Source organism: Mesoplodon mirus (assembly GCF_964341445.2).
Source record: "Mesoplodon mirus genome assembly, chromosome: 1".
Lineage (NCBI taxonomy): Eukaryota > Metazoa > Chordata > Mammalia > Artiodactyla > Ziphiidae > Mesoplodon > Mesoplodon mirus.
This window is the reverse complement of record NC_138976.1, coordinates 28051777-28073586: the sequence shown is the minus strand read 5'-3', so window position 1 is coordinate 28073586 and position 21810 is coordinate 28051777. Positions and strand designations below refer to the sequence as shown.

The following is a 21810-nucleotide window of genomic DNA, read 5'->3' as shown; positions in this document are numbered from 1 at the left end:
AAACTAGTTGCTGGTATCTATGCCTACTCCCTTTCCTACTTCTATGATTATGGTATTTGTCACCCTTGTCTTCATCAGGATCAAACAATACTTCTTTGTATTGTTTGTATTGGGGGGAAAAATCCTCCTCCACTTGTCCCCAGCAAGAATTCTAGGAAGTTCCCAACAATTTCTCAGTTCTCTGAATTCTTATAGCTCTTTGCCCTTACCTCTCTGATGACATCTTTCTTTTTCCATCTTGTGCTGTAATTAATCACAATCTCTAATGCCTCAGTTCACTCAGCAGTAGGTACGCTTTCTGAGTAGGGACCATCTCTGAATGCCCTCAATGCTTTATATGTCAAAACATAATTGGATAAATGATGCCCTGTAAAGGAATGATTGAATAAATGCTGCCCTTTCTTCAGTGTCTAAGGCATGGTCAGATCATCTCTTCACTTCATCTAATACCATGCTCTCCCTTGACCTCCCTGTTCTGGCCACACTGGCCTTTAAGTTTGTCCTACTTGATATGCTCTTACTGCCCCAGTGCCTCTGTACATGGAAGTCCTTCTTCCTGGAACACACATCCCTGCCTAAACATCCAGTTAACTTCTCCCTGAGATTTCAGCTCAACCATCACTTCCCCAATTAAAGTTCTGTTAATCTTTCTGACTAGATTATGATTAAATTCCTATTATGTTACTTCTCATCTGTGACACTCACCACAGGTGCCCCTGTACATTTATGGGCATGATAATTTGGTTCATGTGCATCTTCCCTACAAACGGTAAACTCCATGAGGACAGAGACAGCTGGGAAAGTATCTGCCTTAGGTCACTACCATATGCCTCTCATATTGCAGATGCTCAATAGATATTTGTGTAGAAAACAAATGAGTACTTGAGTATATTTGCATGTGTATATATACAAACAATCTACTAGAATTAGAATTTTCTAGACAAGTCTCCAGTAGGCAATAATTGTAATATCTACCATATTTGTACCTGCTATGTGCTAGGCACTGAGTCTAATACTCTATGCATTTTATCTCATTTAATTCTGAAAATGATGCTATAAGTTAGTAATTGTATCCTTGTTTTACACATGAGCAAACAGTGGCTCAGATAAGTAACTCTGCCCAAGATCACAGAGTTGTTAAATAGCAAAACTATGATTGAAAAACCATATATTCCAAAGCTCATATTAAACACCATCCCAGAATTACAAAAGAAAATCAAGCATATTACTCTTGATCCTTTTGAATATACATGATAAACATAAAAGACTGAGCAAATAGTGATACATCCTTAAAGCCATACCTCTTACTAAACTGTAGATTTCTCAAGGGACTGTGTCTTATTCACCACAGAAAATTCCATTACCTGGCACAGGGCCTGGCACATAGTAGGTGCTCAATATATATGTGTTAAATGGATTGTTTTATTATTGAAGTAGAGTTGACTTACAATATTAGTTTCAGGTGTACAATATAGGGATTCACTATTTTTATGGATCATACTCCGTAAAAAGATGTTATAAAATATTGCCCATATTTTCCCTGTGCTGTACATTACATACTTAAATCTTACTCATTTTATACCTAGTAGTACCTCTAAATCCCCTTATCTTCCCTTGACCCTCCCCCCACCCCTCTCCTCAATGGGAGCCAACTAGTTTGTTCTCTGTATCTGTGAGTTGGTTTCTGTATTATAATATTCATTCGTTTTATTTTTTAGATTCCATATATAAGTGAAAACTGTATTTGTCTTTCTCGCTCTGACTTATTTTGCTTAGCATAATACCCTCCATGTTGTTGAAATATTTGCTAAATGGATTTAAACTTCAAACAAGGTTTGTCACATCCAAGAAAGATAAAACACATAGAGCCAGAGTCAAATTTCTGCTTTGGAGAAAGCAAATAAAGGAGTAGGAAAGGGAAAAGTAAGGAGACAAGGTATAAAATTTCTTGAGCCCCTAATGTGCGCTGGTGTGCTCTTTTAGTTGTGTTGTGTTGTTTTTTTTTTTAATTTTTAGATGTTTTCCCACTTAAACCTATAATAACATTATATGACACCATTATAGTATTTCTGAGTTGCAGCTGAGAACTCTGATGCTCATGAATGCTTTTAAACTCACGGCGATGTGGTTCCACAGTCTACACAGTGGCTACCTCAATACAAATAGATGTTAAAGATGGTGCCCAGCAAAATCACAGAAAGGTGAGGGCTTCCAACTGTAAAGCTCCCAGAGTGACTGTGTGAATTACTCAGAAACTTGTTCTGCTGAATAACTTGGAAGATGAAGCTTTATATGAGCCTCAATTCTCATTACTTCTGTTTCTATTTTATTTTCCAGTGTCAGTTGTATTTATGTAACCCCTCACAGTCCTTTTCCTGAAAACTCTTGAGGAAAAAAAAAATGGCTTACTGAAATGGAAGTGGTGTCAGGATCCTGATTTCTTCCAAAACAATCAGCCAGTCCTTTTAATGTGCTCCTGCAGTGAATGTCCAGCAATCCAAATCCCCCCACAGTGATAAATGGAAAGAGTGACAAATAGTGTTTTCATTGGAAATGACTAAGAATAATGGCTGGAGAAAACTGAAACAATGGCATTGAGTCCCATAATAATGCTGAACTACAAAGTTTATAATATGTGGAACAATGGGGAACTCGACTTCACACTGACTAAAATTTCAGATCCAGCATCACATTACCTCCTCTACAAGGCAGGAGTAAAGCAATTCTGATTGTGCACCGTTTTATTTCAAAGAAGTGGTACCATCTTCCTGGTAATGTCTGTTTCACCATTAAATTAGTTAACGCTTGGGATGATACTTCTCCTTCTACATAATATTTCTATATGCAATCCCTCATCTCACTCTTAGAATATATAAAGCAAGTGATTATTATCACCACTTTACAGATGAGGACACCGAGGCTGGGACAGTAACAGCTCCTCTAAGAGCTCACAGCTCATGGGGCACAGCAGGGACTGGAACCTGGTCTATTTAATTCCTATGCTCTCACCACTGCCCCTCGCTACCTCCTAATAACACACCGTATAGAGGAAGACACTTACTTAAGAGTTTCCACACTGATGACTCCTTCCTAAAGGACAACCATCAAGGCATTACTCAGGAGAAAACCATGAGGACTCCATAAGAGTACGAGTGAGGTCCGTCACTGCATTCCTCAAGCCTGCGATGGAAAATCTGCCATCAGCCCCCAAAGAACAGTGCTCTGGAGGAGCTGAAGTTAATGCTGGCAAAGGGCTTAGAGCAGCGACTGGCATATTGTACACGGTACACAAGGAGTGTTCATTAAATGAATGCACATACACTTAAGTGCCCAGGCTGCCAAGTATTCTTTCTTTAAGCCTTCATCTCCACCAGCAGGGTAAATAGTAATAAAATTAGTAATAATAACAACAATAATAATGATTTATCATATTGGCTAGTAACAGCTTTAATCCTCATACAACTGTTTAAAATATATTATTAGCCCCATTTTACAGATGGGGAAAACTGACATTAAGCAAATTCTCCAAGTTGTTTACTGCTATTAAGTAGACAGTTAAGATTTGATCGCCCTATTGTTACAGAATGCAAGTCCGTGTGCCCCATGCGCAGTGAGGCCAAACAATCCCAAAACATCGGAGTTTGGAATAGAGAAAGGTTGATTACAGGGCCATGCAAGGAGACGGGTGGCTCATACCTTGAAAACGCCGAACTCCCAGAAAGCTTTCAGCAAAGCCCTTTTATAGGAAAGGTGAGGGAGGGGCGTGGTTAGTTGATGCAGACTTCTTGGCGTCAGATCCTTTGTTCTTGAGGTCATGATGTTCCTGTAAACCTCACCAAAACAAATGTTATTCTTTGTTCTGACAAGAAAGGGAAGGAGAGGCATTTAGTTCTGTCTCCATGCCTCCTTGCGGCTTTTAACACTTAACAAATTCTGTAAGCGAAGCGACATCATTACCCCTCATTTTACTTGTTCAAGGTCCCAAGGCTCGACTTTCGCCCTCTGAGGCCCAGGCCCTGGCTAAGAGGAAGGGGTCCCTGCTGGGGGCCGGTTACCCTGCCCGGAAGCGTTAGTCCAGCACTCAGTCTGGGTCCTCCTGCCAGTGCCCAGCCCGACTGAAGAGGCAGAGCTCAGCTGGCAGCACCCTCAGGGCTATGTCCCCAGATCCTGCGCAGCCGTCATCACTGAGGGAGCCAGGCGCCCAGGACCCAGCCGGCCTCAGGCTCCTCAGACCCCCCAGACGAGGGCCGGGTCCCACGGACGGTGACCCACGGTGACTGCCGCCGCCACTAGGTGGCGGAGGTGGGGATGGGGCAGAGGTTCGCTGCTGCCTCAAGGCCTGGGCTCGGCCAGTAGGGGGCCAAGGCGAGGGCTCTGGAGCTCTGCAGGACACAGCCCTCAGCCTGTGTGCGGGCCCCCCCCACCTCAAGCCGGCTCAACCACCAGCCCGAGGCCAGAGGGCCTGGAAGGGAGGGCCCCTGAGAGAAGACCGCGATCCGCCTCTCACCGCACTCTCTACCATGGGGACCACAGCCCGCTTGACTGTGTGCAGAGCGAGATCTCTAGCCGCCGAAAACTACTGGTCTCGAGGTCTCGAGGTCTCGAGGTCTCGCGCTAACCATCTCGGTCTCGCGCTAACCATCTCGGTCTCGCGCTAACAGCCGCCGCCCCGCCCCTATTATACTATTCTAAATTCTTTCCACCCTTCCATGCTTCTTTAAGATCTAGTTAATTCAGTCAGGATAATAATTCAGTCATCAAATATTTTAGCCTCTAAACCTTTCCTTTTCTTTTAAACTGTGTAGATCTAATGGTAAGGTATTCCGTGGCTTTGTTGTGCCAGTTTCAGCATGGTTACCTATAGGCTGATATTCAAGCAAGACAATTTTTTGGGTGGTTACGTATTGATTAAAGAGTTAACGGAGTGAGATTGGATGGGCTAGAGTAAGCCTGTGAAGGACTAAGTGAGCCATAAATGCCTGAGATTTGCCTGTGGCTAAATTCTGGGACAGTCTTCTCTCCTTGGCTCTTGAGACTCCAGAAGTGTGTTGCTGTGAGCTATCAAATGGGATAAAGTAATGGGATGAAGAAAATAAAAAACTTATGTCTGTTTGCATTTCTTTGCTTTCATTAATACAGCTCTTGACAACATGAGACTGGGCTGTGATTGCATTTCTGAATGTGATGTTTCTACTCCTGTCACTTGCACCTGCAGTCATTATTTTGTCTGCATCACTTAAATTTATTTTCAAGATTGACATTGAATATTCATTGCTCCTCTTCTTCTTCCTCTGACCAGTGATAAATGTCAAGTTGAGCAAGTTCCACTCTATCAGACAAAAAGTTTTCACTTGATAATGTGGGGCCGATGCACATATGTAATGCATAGCACATTGAAGTAGGGTGGTCCTAGGGGAAGGACAGCTGAATTACAACTGCAGCGGTACATCTTATCACTGAGACCCAGACACAGTATAAACATTTTCATTGGTGCCCAAAGGCAGATTATAGTGGATTTTCTATTCAGATGGTGAGTTCTGAATAAAATTTTTTGCAAGTTGTAGCAGGGAATAGTAAGAGTTCAGATAGCAAGGGGTAGCTGTGAATGGTGTTCGCTTGAAGGCAGTGCGGGCTTTGGCATCAGACAATCCTGGATCCATAGCCTGGCTTCCCCATTTATTAGCTTATATGATCTTGGGTATGGTATTTAATGAGCCTCAGTTTCCTCAAATGTAAAATAGGGATAATAATACTTAACTTACAATGTTATTATAAGATCATAATATGCATATATGGTGTCTGGCACACAGATGTCCAATTAAAAAAAAACACAGCAACTACTTCTATTAGTCTATTAGCATGTGGATGTAAACAACAGAAATTTAAAGAAAGAAATGTATAAAATAAACTGAATACAGCCTCTTTGTTATTGGGATAATAAGAGGAAAATGAGACTAATTACTGTTACGCAGAAAAAAACAGAGGGAACATCATGCTTTTAAAAGCAGGATGATTCACTGTAAGTTACATTTTTCTTCTTCATCTTGGCAGCACCTTATAAGAAAGCAACACCAGTCTGTTTAGCGTTTTGCTGAGTGTTTGATGTTGTTAGTGTTAAAGTCCAAAATTAATTCCCCCAGGGCGTTCTTCACCCACAGCAGTAGTAATTGAATCCTTCTGTAATAGCCGTATCCTTTACACATTACAACAGGCCCAGGCCAAGGGAGGTTTTCAAACACATTTGTGTATACTTTCTGGAGGTCAGGTTGGTCACCACTTGTACAGAGATGTCCCAGGAAAAGCCCTTGTACCCGAGTAGCCTTCAGGGTCTGATACACCTCTCACGTTTCCTAGACCAGGATTTCTTGTTCCCTAAGGCTGGGCTTCCTCCTTCATTCTCAGGTGTGTGCTAGTTTTCCTGCCTGTGTCCCAGTCTCCTAAACCTGGTGCACACTCTATGCCCCTGCTCACCTCGTCTTTTCTTCTTCAGGGATCCTAGCACCCATCTTTTGTCCAGAGCCACTGCCAGAAGTAGTGTCATGGAGGAAAAGAGATTCCATGACCCAGGCTCCCCCAAAGACTGAAATCTCCAAACTCTGCCTCTGAGTCTGGGTCCCCAGATAGACTTCCTGGCATACCACGGAGGTCTAGCCAGGTCTGAGCCATCCCGAATGGCTGCTTCTCCAGGACTGGAGGTAGAGGTGGAGAGAATGAAAGAAAGGAAGACCCATCAAGAGGACGGGAGGATCACTCATGTCAGTCAAATTATGTGGTTAAGAGTGTAGGCTCTGGAGCCAGACTACCTGGGTGTGAACTCCAGCTCTGACCTTTACTAGTTATGTGACCTTGGACAAGTCACTTAATTCTTTTGTTCCTAAGTTTCCTCACCTGTAAAATGGAGGTAGTAACAGTACCTCTCTCATAGGTGCTTAGGAAGATTAAGCAAGTTGCTACATTGATAAAGAGCTCAGAACTGTGTCTTCCACATATTAAGTGCTAAATAATTGTCGATGATGATGGTGACCAAAAGCCTCCAGCAAAGGAATGACACCTAGGCTCCTTAGCATTGGTTTGTATGATCTTGGGTGAGGTGCTTAATCTAGGCTTGCCTAGTGCGGGCCTGTTTCTCCCTCAGGACACAGACCTTCTGCACCCTACCCCTGAACACAGCTCTCTATTTCACTGTGCTGGAAGTTCATGTCTTTGTTACATTCTTTGTTTCTGCTTCCCTCAGCTTAGCGTGCTACTTTCCCACCGGAGCCTCCACATTCCACCTCCCTTACTTTAAGTCTTATCTCATAAGCCAGCTTCTCTGCAAAACCCAGGAGGCATGGATCAATTTACCATGGGGTATAAATGTTTGCTTCCTCCCTAGATTCAAGCTGATCGAAGGCAGGGACATAACCCTCCTATCTTCACCCCCCAGTACTTGGGAGAGTGCCTGGCACATAGTAGGCACTCAAGGTATCAAATGTCTTTCTTTTTGAAGGACTGACTGGTCATCGATGTCGGTGACTGGATGATACGTATTTCATAAGGACTTCGTGTAAATCATTTAGCAAAGTGCCTGTCACAAGTGTTAAAGTTATTATATTTATGGCTGTTGTTGCTCTTTTGTTGTAGAGTAGAAAGAGCCCAGGCTTTGGAGCTAAACAAACATTGACTTATAGACCAGCTTTGTCACTTAAATGCTGCAGGAACTTCAGTTTCCTCAACTATAAATTGCAGTTATCATACCTATCTCGGCGCAAAAAAAAAAAAAGTAAGCAATCAACAAATAGGTCCCTTCTCTTTCTCCTCTGTGGCTGTCTAATTTTGTGACCTGGCTCAATTTCCTTCACTTCTCTGGCCCAGGTTCCTCATCTTTAAAATGAGGACATTTAACTAGATGATCTCCATGTTCCCTGGCAGATCTAAATGTCAAAGTTATTGAACTCATCATTTTTTCCCCTTAAATCTACTCATTCTCTGTCCCTGAGAGAGGTTCTTTCCTTGATAACTAATGTTTTGATATATTAAATTGTTTCAATTTTCAGTCTCTCTCGATGTCTATCTCTCTGTGTCTCTCTTGAGACCATAGGGTAGTCCAGATGCAGGGCCTCTGCACAACTCCAGAAACCATTCATACAATAGGACTGTATGTGAGTAGCACCCCAGGAATTGTGCCCTGCAGCAACCCTCAGTCCTGGATGGATTCCCTTCACAGTGTAGTTTAGTGATGTCTGCGGAGCATGCAGAGGAACAGTCTCCAGCTTTCCTTGGGTCCAGCAAAAAAGAATCTGCATCTAAGAGTGAACAATCGTGGGACCAGATGGAGCATCACATTCATTGCCTTTCCTTTCCTGTTCTGCCACAGACTTTGCAAATGGGCATCAAACACTTCTCTGGACTCTTCGTGCTGCTGTGCATTGGATTTGGTCTCTCCATCTTGACCACCATTGGTGAGCACATAGTGTACAGGCTGCTGCTCCCACGCATCAAGAACAAATCTAGGCTGCAATACTGGCTCCACACCAGTCAGGTGAGTGCCACAGGCATCTTCCTCCAATATTCCTAAACGTCAGAATTCCCAGTAATGGGAGAATCCAGGACCCCAAGTCAGACTGACAAATGACAGGTTACCAAGAGAACCAGCGTTGTGTAGACACTCTCAATGTACAAGATGGAGTTCCCTCTGTCCCATTAATTCACTTGCCCCTTAAATTAAGCTATCCCATAATGCTCGTGCCTTTACATATAACCCTCCACTGTTGCTCACAGCGGAAGCAATAGCATCGCTTTTAACCTGGCTTCTCTTAGTGACAGTCTGAAGAGATGGTGTGAAAGATTTGTTTCCTATAGACTCTTTTCTTGCCAAAATTGAAACACATTAGGGCTTCCCTGGTGGCTCAGTGGTTGAGAGTCCGCCTGCCGATGCAGGGGACACGGGTTCGTGCCCCCGTCCGGGAGGATCCCACATGCCGTGGAGCGGCTGGGCCTGTGAGCCATGGCCGCTGAGCCTGCGCGTCCGGAGCCTGTGCTCCACAACAGGAGAGGCCACAACAGTGAGAGGCCCGCGTATCGCAAAAAAAAAAAAAAAAAAAAAATTGAAACCCATTACATGAGCTTGAAGTCCATTTCCCTTTAGATGAACCTACCAGCCCCTGTTCTCACTGCATTTCAATGGTCCAGAGCTTTGAAGTCCACTGGTGCCAAGGCCGAGCTCACAGGATCAAAGTTCCTTCATGTAATCCAGACACCTACACACTCACTTACAGAGAGAACTGAAAATGTCAGGCAGACCACCATGCAAGCGTATCCCTTTGCACATCTCACCCTGATGGAAACTGGCACTGAGAGCCAAAATGTACTCCGAAGGCTTCTTACTGATGAAGGAGCTCTAGCAAAGGCAGCAGGTCCCCCCTGAGCGCGGTGTCGAGCGAGGCCGGAGGAGCCATCCTGACCTCCCGACGGACTCCCTCCTACTTCCCAGTGCACTATCATCGCAGCCTCTCAGTAGTGAGGCTGCCAGTTCTGCCACCTTTGCCCCCTCCATTGTTATGCTGACTCGCTGCTTTGTTAACGCAATACATTTTTCCAAATAGGTCACTATCATTGGTTTGGTTACCTGTGAACCCTGTTGTTCCTACTTTCATCCTAGGACCTATTTGGTCTCCTAAGGAGGATGCTGCAGACAACTGATCCTCTCCATTGTATGCTAGCATGATTAATTTAATTAATCAGGAGTTCTTACCTTCTTTGTTTTGGCTGTTAAGAAGTCAGACTTAAGTTTTTGACTCACCTTTAGCGATTGTACCAGGCCCTTTGCCACGTGTTGGTTATAACTCTTCTTTATATCGCATACCTTTTTACAACTCAGAGTATTTCTGAGCTTCCCATCAAATTACTTTTCTTTCCTCCAGGTAGAATAATAACTTATAATTAGAATTTTTGCTCTCTTGAGATTTGGGACTGAATATTGATCTTTTTTCCGGCATCGTTGTTAAGTTGTTTAAAGAGGCCTAGGTTTGTAGTGAAGAGATTAAATCTCAGGGGGTACTTTGTCCCCTGGTTGTGTGTTTCTAACAGTCTCTGTGTGTGAATCTGTTCTTTCTGCCAGAGATTACATAGAGCACTAAACACCTCATTCGTAGAGGAGAAGCGGCAGCGTTTCAAGACTAAGCGTGTGGAAAAGAGGTAAGAGGATGGTTCCAGGTGTCATTTATGTTTGTTAGAAGTTTAGAGATGTAACTGAGACTTCATGCTCAAAAGGGAAATTATGTATAATGAATCAAATCAGGACCAAGTTGTTGATAAACACCATCAGTAAAAATACGTGGTCTCAAATAGAAGCAGAACAGACAAAATTAAAAACATATCTGTACATAGATGGACACTGAAATGCAGTAGAGGCAATATATGTTGTGGTTTAAGTGCTGGTGTGATCTCTAAGGTCAAGCATCTGGATCCAAATACTGACTCTGACACTTACAATATGTGTGGTCTTGGGCAAGTCCTTTATTTAACCTCTCTATGCCCCAATTTCCTCACTCGTGAAAATTAGATAAATAGAGTACCTACTTTCTAGAGATGCTATAAGAATTCAACGATAAAACACATCTAAAGCCCTGAAAACAAAGCTATTTTAGCTATTATTGTGTACAAAATACAAGTTAGACTTAATTCATAAGTACCACAGGCAATTTCATGCAATATTGCCCTTTTGGCATGTTTCCACTCCCCACTCCTTTCCAGCACTCCTAGGAATATTTGAAATATGCAACAGACATGTTCTGTTTAACCTATTTTCCGGCACTGTTACTACAAACTCCCCAGAAAAGAGCATCTCATTAATAGGAAGTAACAAGCATTAAATGCATAGTTGACATTTGAAAATTGAAACTCTGCATCTTCCCCACATCCAGCCTGTGGAAGACTGTTGCCTCATTCATGGTGGCTAAAGATGTTAGAAGTATCTGGGTCTAGTACCTGGCTGGCCTCTGTTTCATGCTGCCTAAGACAGCGTCCTGGTTCTTTCTTATGTCCAGAGGCCTCGGTTTACAGCATTTCCTCCAAGCAACTCTGTCATCTATGTCAGATCCTCAGCTCCAAGCTTGGCTTTCTGGGTAATTTTAAAACCTGACACGCACACTTCTTATTCACAATAGAGGACAAGGAAAAGGGAGTGGAAAACATGATTCTTTTTCATTGTTTTTGCCTCCTTGGGGACTGCTGCAGTCCCCTTCTCTGCAGTTTGCATCGAGCTTGTCAGAATCATTTCCGTTATCTCTTAAAGCCTCTCTTTCCAGGCAGCGAGCACACACCCCTCTCCCTCAGGGTCTGTGGTGTTCCTGTATCACACTGCGGCCCCATCAGCAACAAGCTGCAGGCTAATCAGGTCACAGCTGTTCTATGTCGTGTTACATATTTTTTTTTCTATAATTATTTTTAACATAAATTTTTAACGAGAGAGGAACACAAGACGACATAGCAGCAAAGACACCATCTCATAATAACAAAGCATTTGTTTTCCAGCCATAATAGAAACAGGGAGCTGCCAGTGATCCCATTTCCAACTGTGAGATGACTCCTATTTGCATTTCTCTCACCTAAATTCAGAACTAAATGCATCTTTCACTCAGCTTATCCATTTTTGTTGACAGATCCCCTTCTGAAATCCCTTATTTTGCGAAGGAGCTAAGGCAATACACCCTCATGGCTTATTGGGCCCATGTTTCCTGTGGTACCTCCCTACAACCCAACACCCACCTATAACCTTTCAAACGCAGTGAGTGTTTGAGGGCTCACAGCTGTCACATCTCTTCTGAATGGTCTAGTGGAGTATTGAACCTCAGCATTACAAAATTGTCCTGTGAAAGCTTTTTAGTGTTAAATTCAGTTAACTCACTGGTCGCCTTACACTCTGAGGCTGAGGAAGCTTGCAAACCACAATCAAAACACTGTAGAGGCCAACAACATAACACGTTCATTTCTTCCAATTAGACACCATATCTGGCATTCAGCACCTATCACCTTGCATTCGTAGGTGGCTCAGAGCCGCCTGTCAATCGTCAGAGCACTTGTGATGCTACCACCTAGAGTATGTCATGGAAGCCAGCTTTTGCTTATTCTTCTATATTATACTCCCAGGTATATGTACAAAGCTCTGGAAAAAACCAGATTGGCTCTTTCTATTTGCCTGATTTCTGAGGTTGCCTGGACATTCCAGGAAAATGTGTTGATGCCTAACTCCCAGGATTTCCCCCACTATGAATCATTCCATGATCCTAGAGTTAGGTCCGTTGGCTCAAAAACTCTCTCCCTCTTTTTTCTTTGGAAGAATATCTATGCAAATACCTTTATCCACTGCAACTTGACATCCCTCCCCTATGTTTCATATTTATTGAGTGAATAAAATAATAGATAAGTGAATGAATTACTAACATACGGGTTTGAGGAAAGGCCTGAGGAAATTATGGGCCATGGTATGAAAAGATTTTGCTCTTTTTCTATTTAAAGCAGAGGAAAAAAGCATATATTGCAAAAGACTATATATATAGTCCTTAGTTTATTCAACATGAGATTTCATGTAAATTTTCGTCTGTCCTTCACTCCACCGGGTTTCCAATACACCTCCTCTTTTCTCTTTCCTCTCACCTCAAGATATACAAAAGTTGTAAACCATATATATACAAATAACACATGCCACAAACAAGATTGTTTTGAAATTATTCAAACTCAATAGTAAAAGATTTGAAGGAAGAATTAAAGGGAACTGTAAGGCTAGAAGGAAAATTATAACCACACCTTTGACCCAGTGTAAAGACAATGGAGCTGCAAGTGAGCTCATTATAGAACTTTTACCCAGCCCAGAACACAGGAAAGCTGGGCTGTGGTGCTCCCTGCTCATTTATACGGGACTTAAATCATGAGAAATGTTAAAGAACTGCAGAGTGGTTTGGAATGTGTTTGTGTGTTTTAATGGCTCGGAGCACGTATCAATCAGTTTTCGCTGTGTGAGAAATCATCTCAGTTCATAATGTTTTAAACAACAGCGAGTTGCTTATGAATCTATGTGTCAGCTGTGCAGGCTACTGATTTGGGCCAAATTTGGCTGATCGTGGTCACATTTGCTCCTGTGTCTACAGCCAGCTTGGTGAAAGGAGGGAGAAGCAGAGGGCTGGTTGGTCTAGGATGGCCTCAGCTGGTCAACTGGGAAGACTGGGGACTCTCTCCAATGGTCTGTTATCAACCAATAGACTAGTCTGGACTGGTTCCACTGTAGCAGCAGGGTTCTGAGAGAGGCAGTGGAAGTGTGCAAGACTTGGAACCACCACCTGCCACTTCTGCCACTTTCTATTGGCCAGAACAAGTCATGTGACCAGGCCAAATTCAAGGGGGAGGGAAAGAAGACTTTCCCCTGGAATCCCCCTTGATAAGGGTGAGTTGCTAAGTCACACTGCAGAGGGATATGGATGAAAGGAAGAACGAAGGACTATGATCACTTTTGCAATCTACCACAGGGCAAAATGAAACAAGATCACCTTAGTTAAGTCCTTGTGTTTTTGTTCTTATCCATGTAACTGAATCAACACTTAATTATCTCTCCCTTTTCCCCTCGCCTGCAGGTCCTTCCCTTCTCCTCCTGGTTAGTAAGAGTCCAGGAATAAAGTCTTGATTCAGTTACATGGATGGGAACAAAGACACAAGGACTTAATAGAGTGTTTCTATTTTGTTTTGCCCTGTGGTAGATTGCAAAAGTGGTCATAATCCTCCTCCGCCTCCTCTTCCTCCTTCTCCTTCAACAAGGCTAGAAGAAATTAGCAGCCACGTGCTCAGGGCTCTAATCTGTTCTTATAGCAAGAAGCTCTTCTCATTGCATCTGTCAAAGTGTATGTCAGAAACCAGACCCCCTCTTCCTGTGCCTGGTCAGCAATAACTCTTTTGCTGTCTACAGCCATCTCAAGGATGGTGGTAGGTGGCTTGACATGAGCCTGAAAGAGGATTATGAATCTATTTCAATTTGACTTTCATTATTCCAGCAAGAACTTGAGGCTTTCTTGGGTCTTTTTTTTTTAAGCTTCAGACCTCAGCTGTCATTCTCAACTCACAAAGTCATCCTTATAATGGGACACTTTGGGCTGAAACCTGCAGCTTGAATGCTTTTATTCTCCTCAAACTCAACTATTAAACATCAGGGTTGTCCTGCAGGGCCAAGGATGAGTCATATTAGAGTATCTACCAGCAGGACCATGCTTAGAGCCCAACAGCTGAATAAACAGAATCTCATTTCTACCAAAGCATCATCTTCATAGCCATAGACTGTTTCAAGTCAGTGTGGCTTTCTGAGCCTCACTGGCAGGAAGAGAATAGAAAAGCATCTAAGGTTCTTCATAAAAGAATGTGCCATACCTTGGTCCATCAGCCCTCCAGGTGAAACACCCATTCCAGTTTCAGGACAGCATGAGACTTGATGAAACATTGAACTTCAGTTGGAAATAACTGCATTGGCTCCTTTTATTCCCCTGACACTCCAGCAGGCAGTCTGTCCATGGTTTTGTGACTCCATCTCTATCTGCGTACCCAGTTCCATATTACTCACAAGGAAGTGCTAAAAGATGGGGAGAGCTGCAGAGTAGAAAGTCAATCTAAAGTGTCTCTTGGTTTCCTAGGTCCAATGTGGGACCCTGTCAGCTCACTGTGTGGAATACGTCCAATCTGAGTCATGACAATCGACGAAAATACATCTTCAGTGATGAGGGGGGAAAAAACCAGCTGAGCCTCCGGACCCACCAAGACATCCCTCTCCCACCAAGAAGAAGAGAGCTTCCTGCCTCACTGACCACCAATGGGAAAGCAGACTCCCTAAATGGGGCTCGGAACTCAGTGATGCAGGAGCTCTCAGAGCTGGAGAAGCAGATTCAGGTGATCCAGCAAGAGCTGCAGCTGGCTGTGAGCAGGAAAACGGAGCTGGAAGAGTACCAAAGGACAAATCGGATTTGTGAGCCCTAAGTGGCCACGCTGCTCTCTTTTCTCAGTTCCTGGCCTTCTTCTGAGCCCTTAAGACACTTTGTAATGCTCTTTTGTAATTACTGACCAAGGTTGGGGGAAGTTGAGGTCTGGGTCTTCTTAGAGGTCAAGTCTGCTCTCCCTAGCCTGCAAAGCAGCAGGCTCCTCAAGCTCATTCCTAGGTCTCCAGGGTAGGAGGATTTTTCAGAGCAGGAATCTTACATTAGTCAGAAGTAAACACCCTGTGAGGGATCTGTGAATAACCAGACAACTCCAGCTCCTGTTAATCTTTTCACCTGGTGCCACAGTAACATTTCTGGTTTTTAGCCCTTTCTCTGCACTATCAACGAGAGAAAATTGTTACTCATACCTGTGTCTTACTGGGTTGTTGGTTTTAATCTTAGTATAGAGCGGGATTATTCAGGGTTGTGACTTTTGCTATAACTCCCCAGTGTAGATTTGTTCCTACAGTCTGAATGGGGAGCCAGGGAAGAGCTAGAGAAACCTAAGACAGGAAGGTGGGTACTTAGAAAAATTAACTGAACTCATTCACATCATAGCAGGCCAAGGATTAATTGGATCAGGCAAGAACCATGTTTTTGAAAGGGTCCTGGATCTCCAACATCATCCTAACATTTAGTAGGAACATGTTTACATGCCACTATGAAAGGGAACAGGGATATAGTGAGCGGAAAGAGCACAGGCAGAAGAGGCATTAAAATGTATACCATGTTCTTCAAACAAAAGCTCTGGGCCAGAAAAGCAATTTGGCTAAGGAATGAATAAGCCCATACTTCTAATCTAATTAAGCATCTCCACTATAGTGTGTGCCTTTCAGAAAGGAAAGTGAGAAAGGCAAGGCAAGGATGTGGCCTTAGGATGAAACTGGAATATTCCTGCTAATTGCCTGCACAGGACATGTGAGCTGGCACTGTGAGTTAAGGGAAGATGTTCTGCAAGCCATATATTTGGCTATTTCCAGATCAGCAGTCACCTGGGTCTTAGCTATAGGAATCCCAGAAGTGAACTTCAAGCCTGTGAACACCACAAGCTTAAACATTCAGGAATGTGCCCTGTGCTTTTCATATCTATATGGATCACTAGCAAGTCAGTCTTGCAGCCTCACACCCCCTCATCTGTGAGAAACTGTGAACAGGCACTGGTCCCTCTGATTCTCCCCCAAACCCCATCTAATGCCCCCAAGAGATTGATATGAGTAAGCTGTTTCCCCTCTGCCTAGGCATCCCTTTTCCAGTGTGCAAAGGCTTGGACACACAGGAAGGGAAAGGAATACGTGAACTATAGAACTTCAGTTCTCAGTCACCTAGGAACTCATTAGGATGCTGACTGCTAGGGCTCTTCTCCCAAAGGATGACATGGGAAAGGCGTGAATGTGGGCTCAGAAACCTGTTACCAACACTCCCAGGTGACTGACATGTGGTCTAAAAATTACTCTTCAAGAAACATTGTTCTAGAAGTTTGGCTGCTCCAGGCATGGGGAGAATTGAGAAGAGCCTTTTTGAGAGTTTCTCAAAAGGCTTCATCACACACCTGATGATTCACTGTCCACACAGCCACGCCCACCCCAGGACACCATGTAGGACTAGACTTCCTTGTCTATCAATTAATTGCTTTATCTTCTCAGTTGCTTATCATCTTTGCTCCGCCCCAATCAGTTTGAAGACCTACAAAGAGTTCTCAGCACTGTGCCAAGCACCGTGCTCTGTAAGCTGCAGATCATTGGGAAGGCTCCTCAATCACAAAATTTCTTCCCCTACTTTTGGATGCAGCCCCTGCATTTCCACCAAGAGCTGCCCAGTCCCCCAAGGAAAGATAACACTTTAAGCTGCAATTAGATAAGACTCTAGCAATTAGCTGTCTGAGAAAACCCTGGGGGTGGATATAGGCTTAGAGATTCTGATGAGGGAGGTGGACGGGTTCTAAAGTTAGACTTCATCAACCTCACAGATGAAACAGTTCAACAATGAGGGAACAGTGATCCCTGGAAACAGAAAGGACAGCTCTGCTTTGAAATGCCCATCCTCCCATGTTCTCACCCCAGACACAAAAGGAGGTTTGCAACTGCCTTTGGAAGATTATGCCCCTTAGCCATCCCCGCCCATCTGCAACAGCTAAGGATGCTCTAGAGACTCTGCCATCATGCTCTGCAGCCCTAACCTCTGCGCAGCCTGGAAGGCTGATGTATAGGTGTACCTCAACTCACGTAACAGCCATGCTCCTAAAGTTGTACCTGGACATTTTTTATAACTCAGCTCAGATTCTGACTGTACTTGAGAAGTGGGATATTTAAAGGAACCCAGAGGTGAATTCTTTTGTAAAGAATCCTTTTTTAATGCAATTAATTATCCCTTAATGTATTTGTTTTGTAAGTTTGGATTTTTGTATATCAGGTTTACCTTAAGCTTCTCTACTGAGGCATTCTGAGCAGTGGTGATAATATTCCAGATCACCCTGCCTATCCACAAAAATGTAGATGACCAGGGCATGGCTCCTCGAATATCTTCTGAGGAACTACTTGGCCAAAACTGCGGCCAGGATGTGGCCAGAAGCAGCAGGAGCTGAAAGCAGGCTTACTGCCGTCAGCATTGCTTGAAATGCCTCCATGTTCTGGACAAAGAAAAACAAAGCATAATCGCTTGTGTTGAAATGATGCAGTCTTCGTGTTAAGTAGGAATGGTAATTGAACGGTGTTTTGCAATTTGTGAAACAGTGTGTTGTGTTTTGTAAAAAGATTTCATGAAATGGTGGGTCCTTTGAAAACCTTCCTTCCTGTTCTGCCCCACCTCTGTTCTCTCAACTCCCCTCAGGCTCAAGAAACACAAGGATCAGAAGTCTTCAGGTGGAGGGTGGTTTTCTGGTAAAGAAGAAGGAGATAAGGGATGCTACCTTGCCTCCTATTGTGGGCTTCTCTTCCATGAGATCAGGAAGACCTCCTTTTTTTTTTTTCATTTTAATTTTTGGCTGTGTTGGGTCTTCCTTGCTGTGCATGGGCTTTCTCTAGTTGCGGTGAGCAGGGGCTACTCTTCGTTTCAGTGCACCAGTTTGTCATTGTGGTGGCTTCTCTTGTTGTGGAGCACGGGCTCTAGGCACACAGACCTCAGTAGTTGTAGCTCATGGGCTCAGTATTTGTGGCTCACGGGCTCTGGAGCGCAGGCTCAGTAGTTGTGGCACACGGGCTTAGTTGCTCCGTGGCATGTGGGATCTTCCCGGACCAGGGCTCGAACCCATGTCCCCTGCATTGGCAGGCGGACTCTTAACCACTGAGACACCAGGGAAGCCCAAGACCTCCATTTTTTTCCAAGCTCTGATGCTAGGAAATCATGTGCACGACAAGTCCACTATCACACCCCCCAACCCTGTTTTCCAAGGGGGAATTCCTGGCACAGGAAGCATATAATAAAGTAGGACTGGGCAAGTTGGAACAGATAAGGCTATTGGTTCATGTAAATAATGAAAATAAGGGCCCCAGAGTGTGGATGCCCAAGGTGGAGGAGCAGGGGGATCCTTCCAACAATTGAAGACAAGTTGGAAGAATGAGTGCGACAGACAAGTGAGGCAGCCACAGGGACCCAATCATTCAAGGTCTTTAAGGTGCCTGGAGGTAACTCTCCATTATCCACGGATCTTGCTGTTGCACAAACCTTATATGGGAGCTGCTGCTTCTGTGCCAACCAGATATGCAGTAAGTGGAGCAGCTGCTGAGCAGGACAGAGCTATGTCATCTGGGCAACAGACTTCTCAGTGATGGTGCTGGGTCTGTTAGAGCCTCGGAGCTAGTGACCACTTCCTCGGTATGGATAAAGACTTAAGGGGAAAGAAACTACTAGCCTCTCTTCCTCCCAACTCATATATTTGATGGGCAAACCAGAAAATCCATCCAGTCTTCAGAAGGAACTGCTTTCTAGTCATCAAAACCACTTCACTCTGCACTGTTTACTTATTCCTTTCTTCACCCACCCACACCCACCTAATCCAGGATTCCCTCATTCTTAAATTTAGTTCCTAATCGTTTTATGAAAATAATGTACCTATAAGTATTTTCTTAAGGTTTGTAAAGAGTGTTTGCATTGTGTCTTCACTTTAATGTGTTTGCAATCGCTCCCTTCCAGGAAGAACTGAAATGCTGTCTTGTGAGCATGAGGTGAACAGGCTGTTTTGCTCCAGCCACTTTTCTTGTACAACCACGTGGATGGACTAGATGTCCTCAGGCCTTTTCCATTTTCAGTTTCTATGACTGTGGAATAAATGTTGAGATAAAAACTTCACTTCCAGATGTACTGCTGGCATTGTCTTTGGGGACTCAAATGTTGACATGATACCAGCCCCTTCCTAACAGGAGACCCAGTGATGCTGTGACTTATGCTTATTTCTTTGGTATAGTCCAAAGCGACACAAAACATGCTGAGCAAACTCAGAGCCCTGGCATCATGCAGTTAAACTGAAATAGCTTCGTCTGAGACATTCTAGGAAAAGCCACACTATTAAGAGATCTCTAAAAAACTCTGCTCCAACCACCCTCATTTAGCAATTCAACAAACATTTGTTAAAGAATTTATATTTATGTGCCAAGTGCTGGAGACCATCATAAGATGGGCATGGTATTTAACCTCAGGGACCTTCTCATCTGTCCTTCTCACAACCTGTAAACTGATACTACTATATATAATAGCTGACATTTACTGAGCACCTATTTTAGTAACTGCGATCTCATTTAATCTCCATTAAAATTCCGTGAGATTGATACTCTAGACCTAGTCTAGAGTAGACAAGCTGGACCTCTAGTTTATAGATGGAAAGACTAAGGGTCGGGGAATTATGTGAGCTGCCCACAGTCCCACAGCTAATATGAGTAGTGGTAGAGATTCATACGCAAGCAGTGCAATTCCAGAACAACCATACTATGTTGTCAGCATACTGATTATTTCCTTACAACTTCCCCTTCTTCCTCTAACCCTCCCCCTCTAGTCTTTCTGCCATACTGCCTCCTGCCCATGCCTCAGCCTGGTCCCCAGCTCCACAGAAAGCTCACGTGGTAACTGCACCTGCCATGGTCCACTGAACTCCACACTGTAGCCCTTGAGTGGCACAGAAATACTGTTTCAGGCATCTCTTTTTGCTTTCTAGTCCAACCAAGAACTGGTGCAAACACAGCTGCAAATCACTCAGCAGTCCTGCAGTCTCAGGCATTTTACGGTTAGCTGCTGGCGAACTTGCTGTCATCAATCTGCTAGCTGGATGGATGCATTCTTCCCACACAATCTTTTGGCATATACCCAAATCAAATCCTACAAAAATATAGACCTACTATATAACCTAGTTCAACCGCCAACTTACCCAAGTCTGTTGTGCATCATTCAGTCATTCATTTTTTAGATGCTTATTCTGAGCCAGGCATTGGGCTGGCTGCTGGAGATAGAAAGACATAAAGCAGATTCTGATCCCATGGAGCTCAGTCTAGTGGGGAGACACAAACTGGGAAAACAATGTGGCGTGTACTCTGATAAAGAAATGCACATCGGGTACTATGGGAGCAAAGAAGACACTTTTTCCCTTTTTCCTGTGTGTGTGTGTGTGCAGTGTGCAGTGGAGAAATTGAGTGGAGGGTAATAGGCATCCCAGGTTAAAAAAAAACAAAACAGCACGTGCAGTTCTGGAGTTGGCAAACTATGGCAATCAAGGCACTTAGGAACATCAAATAGTTCAATATGACAGAAACATAAAACACACAGTGGGTAGCAAGCTATCAGGCCCGGAAAGAGAAAAGCAGAGGCAAGATCACTGTGCTAAATTGGATTTGTATCCCAAAGACTACAGGAACCATTCAAGGATTTTAAGCTGAAAACGGATTTGTGAAAAGATCAGGATCCTCACCACTAGGTGGACCTGGCTGTCATTCACATGCATTTGTTTGTAGGGCAGTGAGCAAATGAAGTTAACCTTTTGATGTTCTGGAATGACTTGGCCATGGCATCATTTAACAGGGACAGGTGGACTTAGAGACAGACAGACACAGATAAACACACATGGCCTAGATTCCAAAGAAAATGTCAGTCTTGTTTTTCCTAGAAACAGAAAGAAAATGTAGAAGAAAGAAAAATTGACCTCTCAATTTCCTTATTTGCAAAATGCTGTCTTGAGCATTTACTAGGTGCAAGCACTGGGCTAAATGTTTTGTATATATTGTCTCATTTCATCCTCAAAACAATCCTACAAAGTAGTTATTATTTTATAGATGAAGAATCTGAAACAGAGAGAGCTGAAGTAACTTGCTAAGCAGCTGGGCCATACTCACCCAAGTCTGACTTCATGAGAAATACGTTTAGCATAGTGCCTGGAATCTCAATAAGCACTCCACAAATGCATAAACGGGTTGAGTGAGCAAGGAGAAACCTAAGATCCTTTTGGTTCAATTCTATGCTAGAACAAAATGCTATGGGAACTCTCACTAAACAAGGGAATAAAATGTAGTCCTAGGGACTTCCCTGGTGGTGCAGTGGATAAGACTCCATGCTCCCAATGCAGGGGACCCGGGTTTGATTCCTGGTCAGGGAACTAGATCCCACATGCATGCTGCAACCAAGAACCCTCATGCCACAACTAAGACCCGACACAGCCAAATAAATAAATAAATAAAAAAGAACCAAGAAATCCCACTGTAAGTTCATATGAGAATGCAATCACTAGCAGAAACAGCCAAAGACCTTTGAAAAAGATCTGTAGAGTAGGTAAGAAGGTAAGAGCCAAGCCATGCAGTTAAGATATATGCCTTAGAGCACACCAACCCTGATTTTGGTCCAAATT

General features: G+C 43.6%; 1 protein-coding gene across 1 annotated transcript in view; it reads left to right on the top strand.

Annotated features, from left to right (window-relative positions):
• Positions 1-14991, top strand: part of GRIN3A (glutamate ionotropic receptor NMDA type subunit 3A) — a gene marked incomplete at its 3' end in the record, with an annotated part of 137142 nt that extends 122151 nt beyond the window's left edge. Inside the window, exons 7-9 of the mRNA XM_082618427.1 lie at positions 8357-8521; positions 10100-10176; positions 14652-14991. Of these exons, the coding sequence (XP_082474553.1) occupies positions 8357-8521; positions 10100-10176; positions 14652-14991 (582 nt within the window). The remainder of the gene's footprint in view (positions 1-8356; positions 8522-10099; positions 10177-14651) is intronic.
• Positions 14992-21810: the final 6819 nt, after the last annotated feature.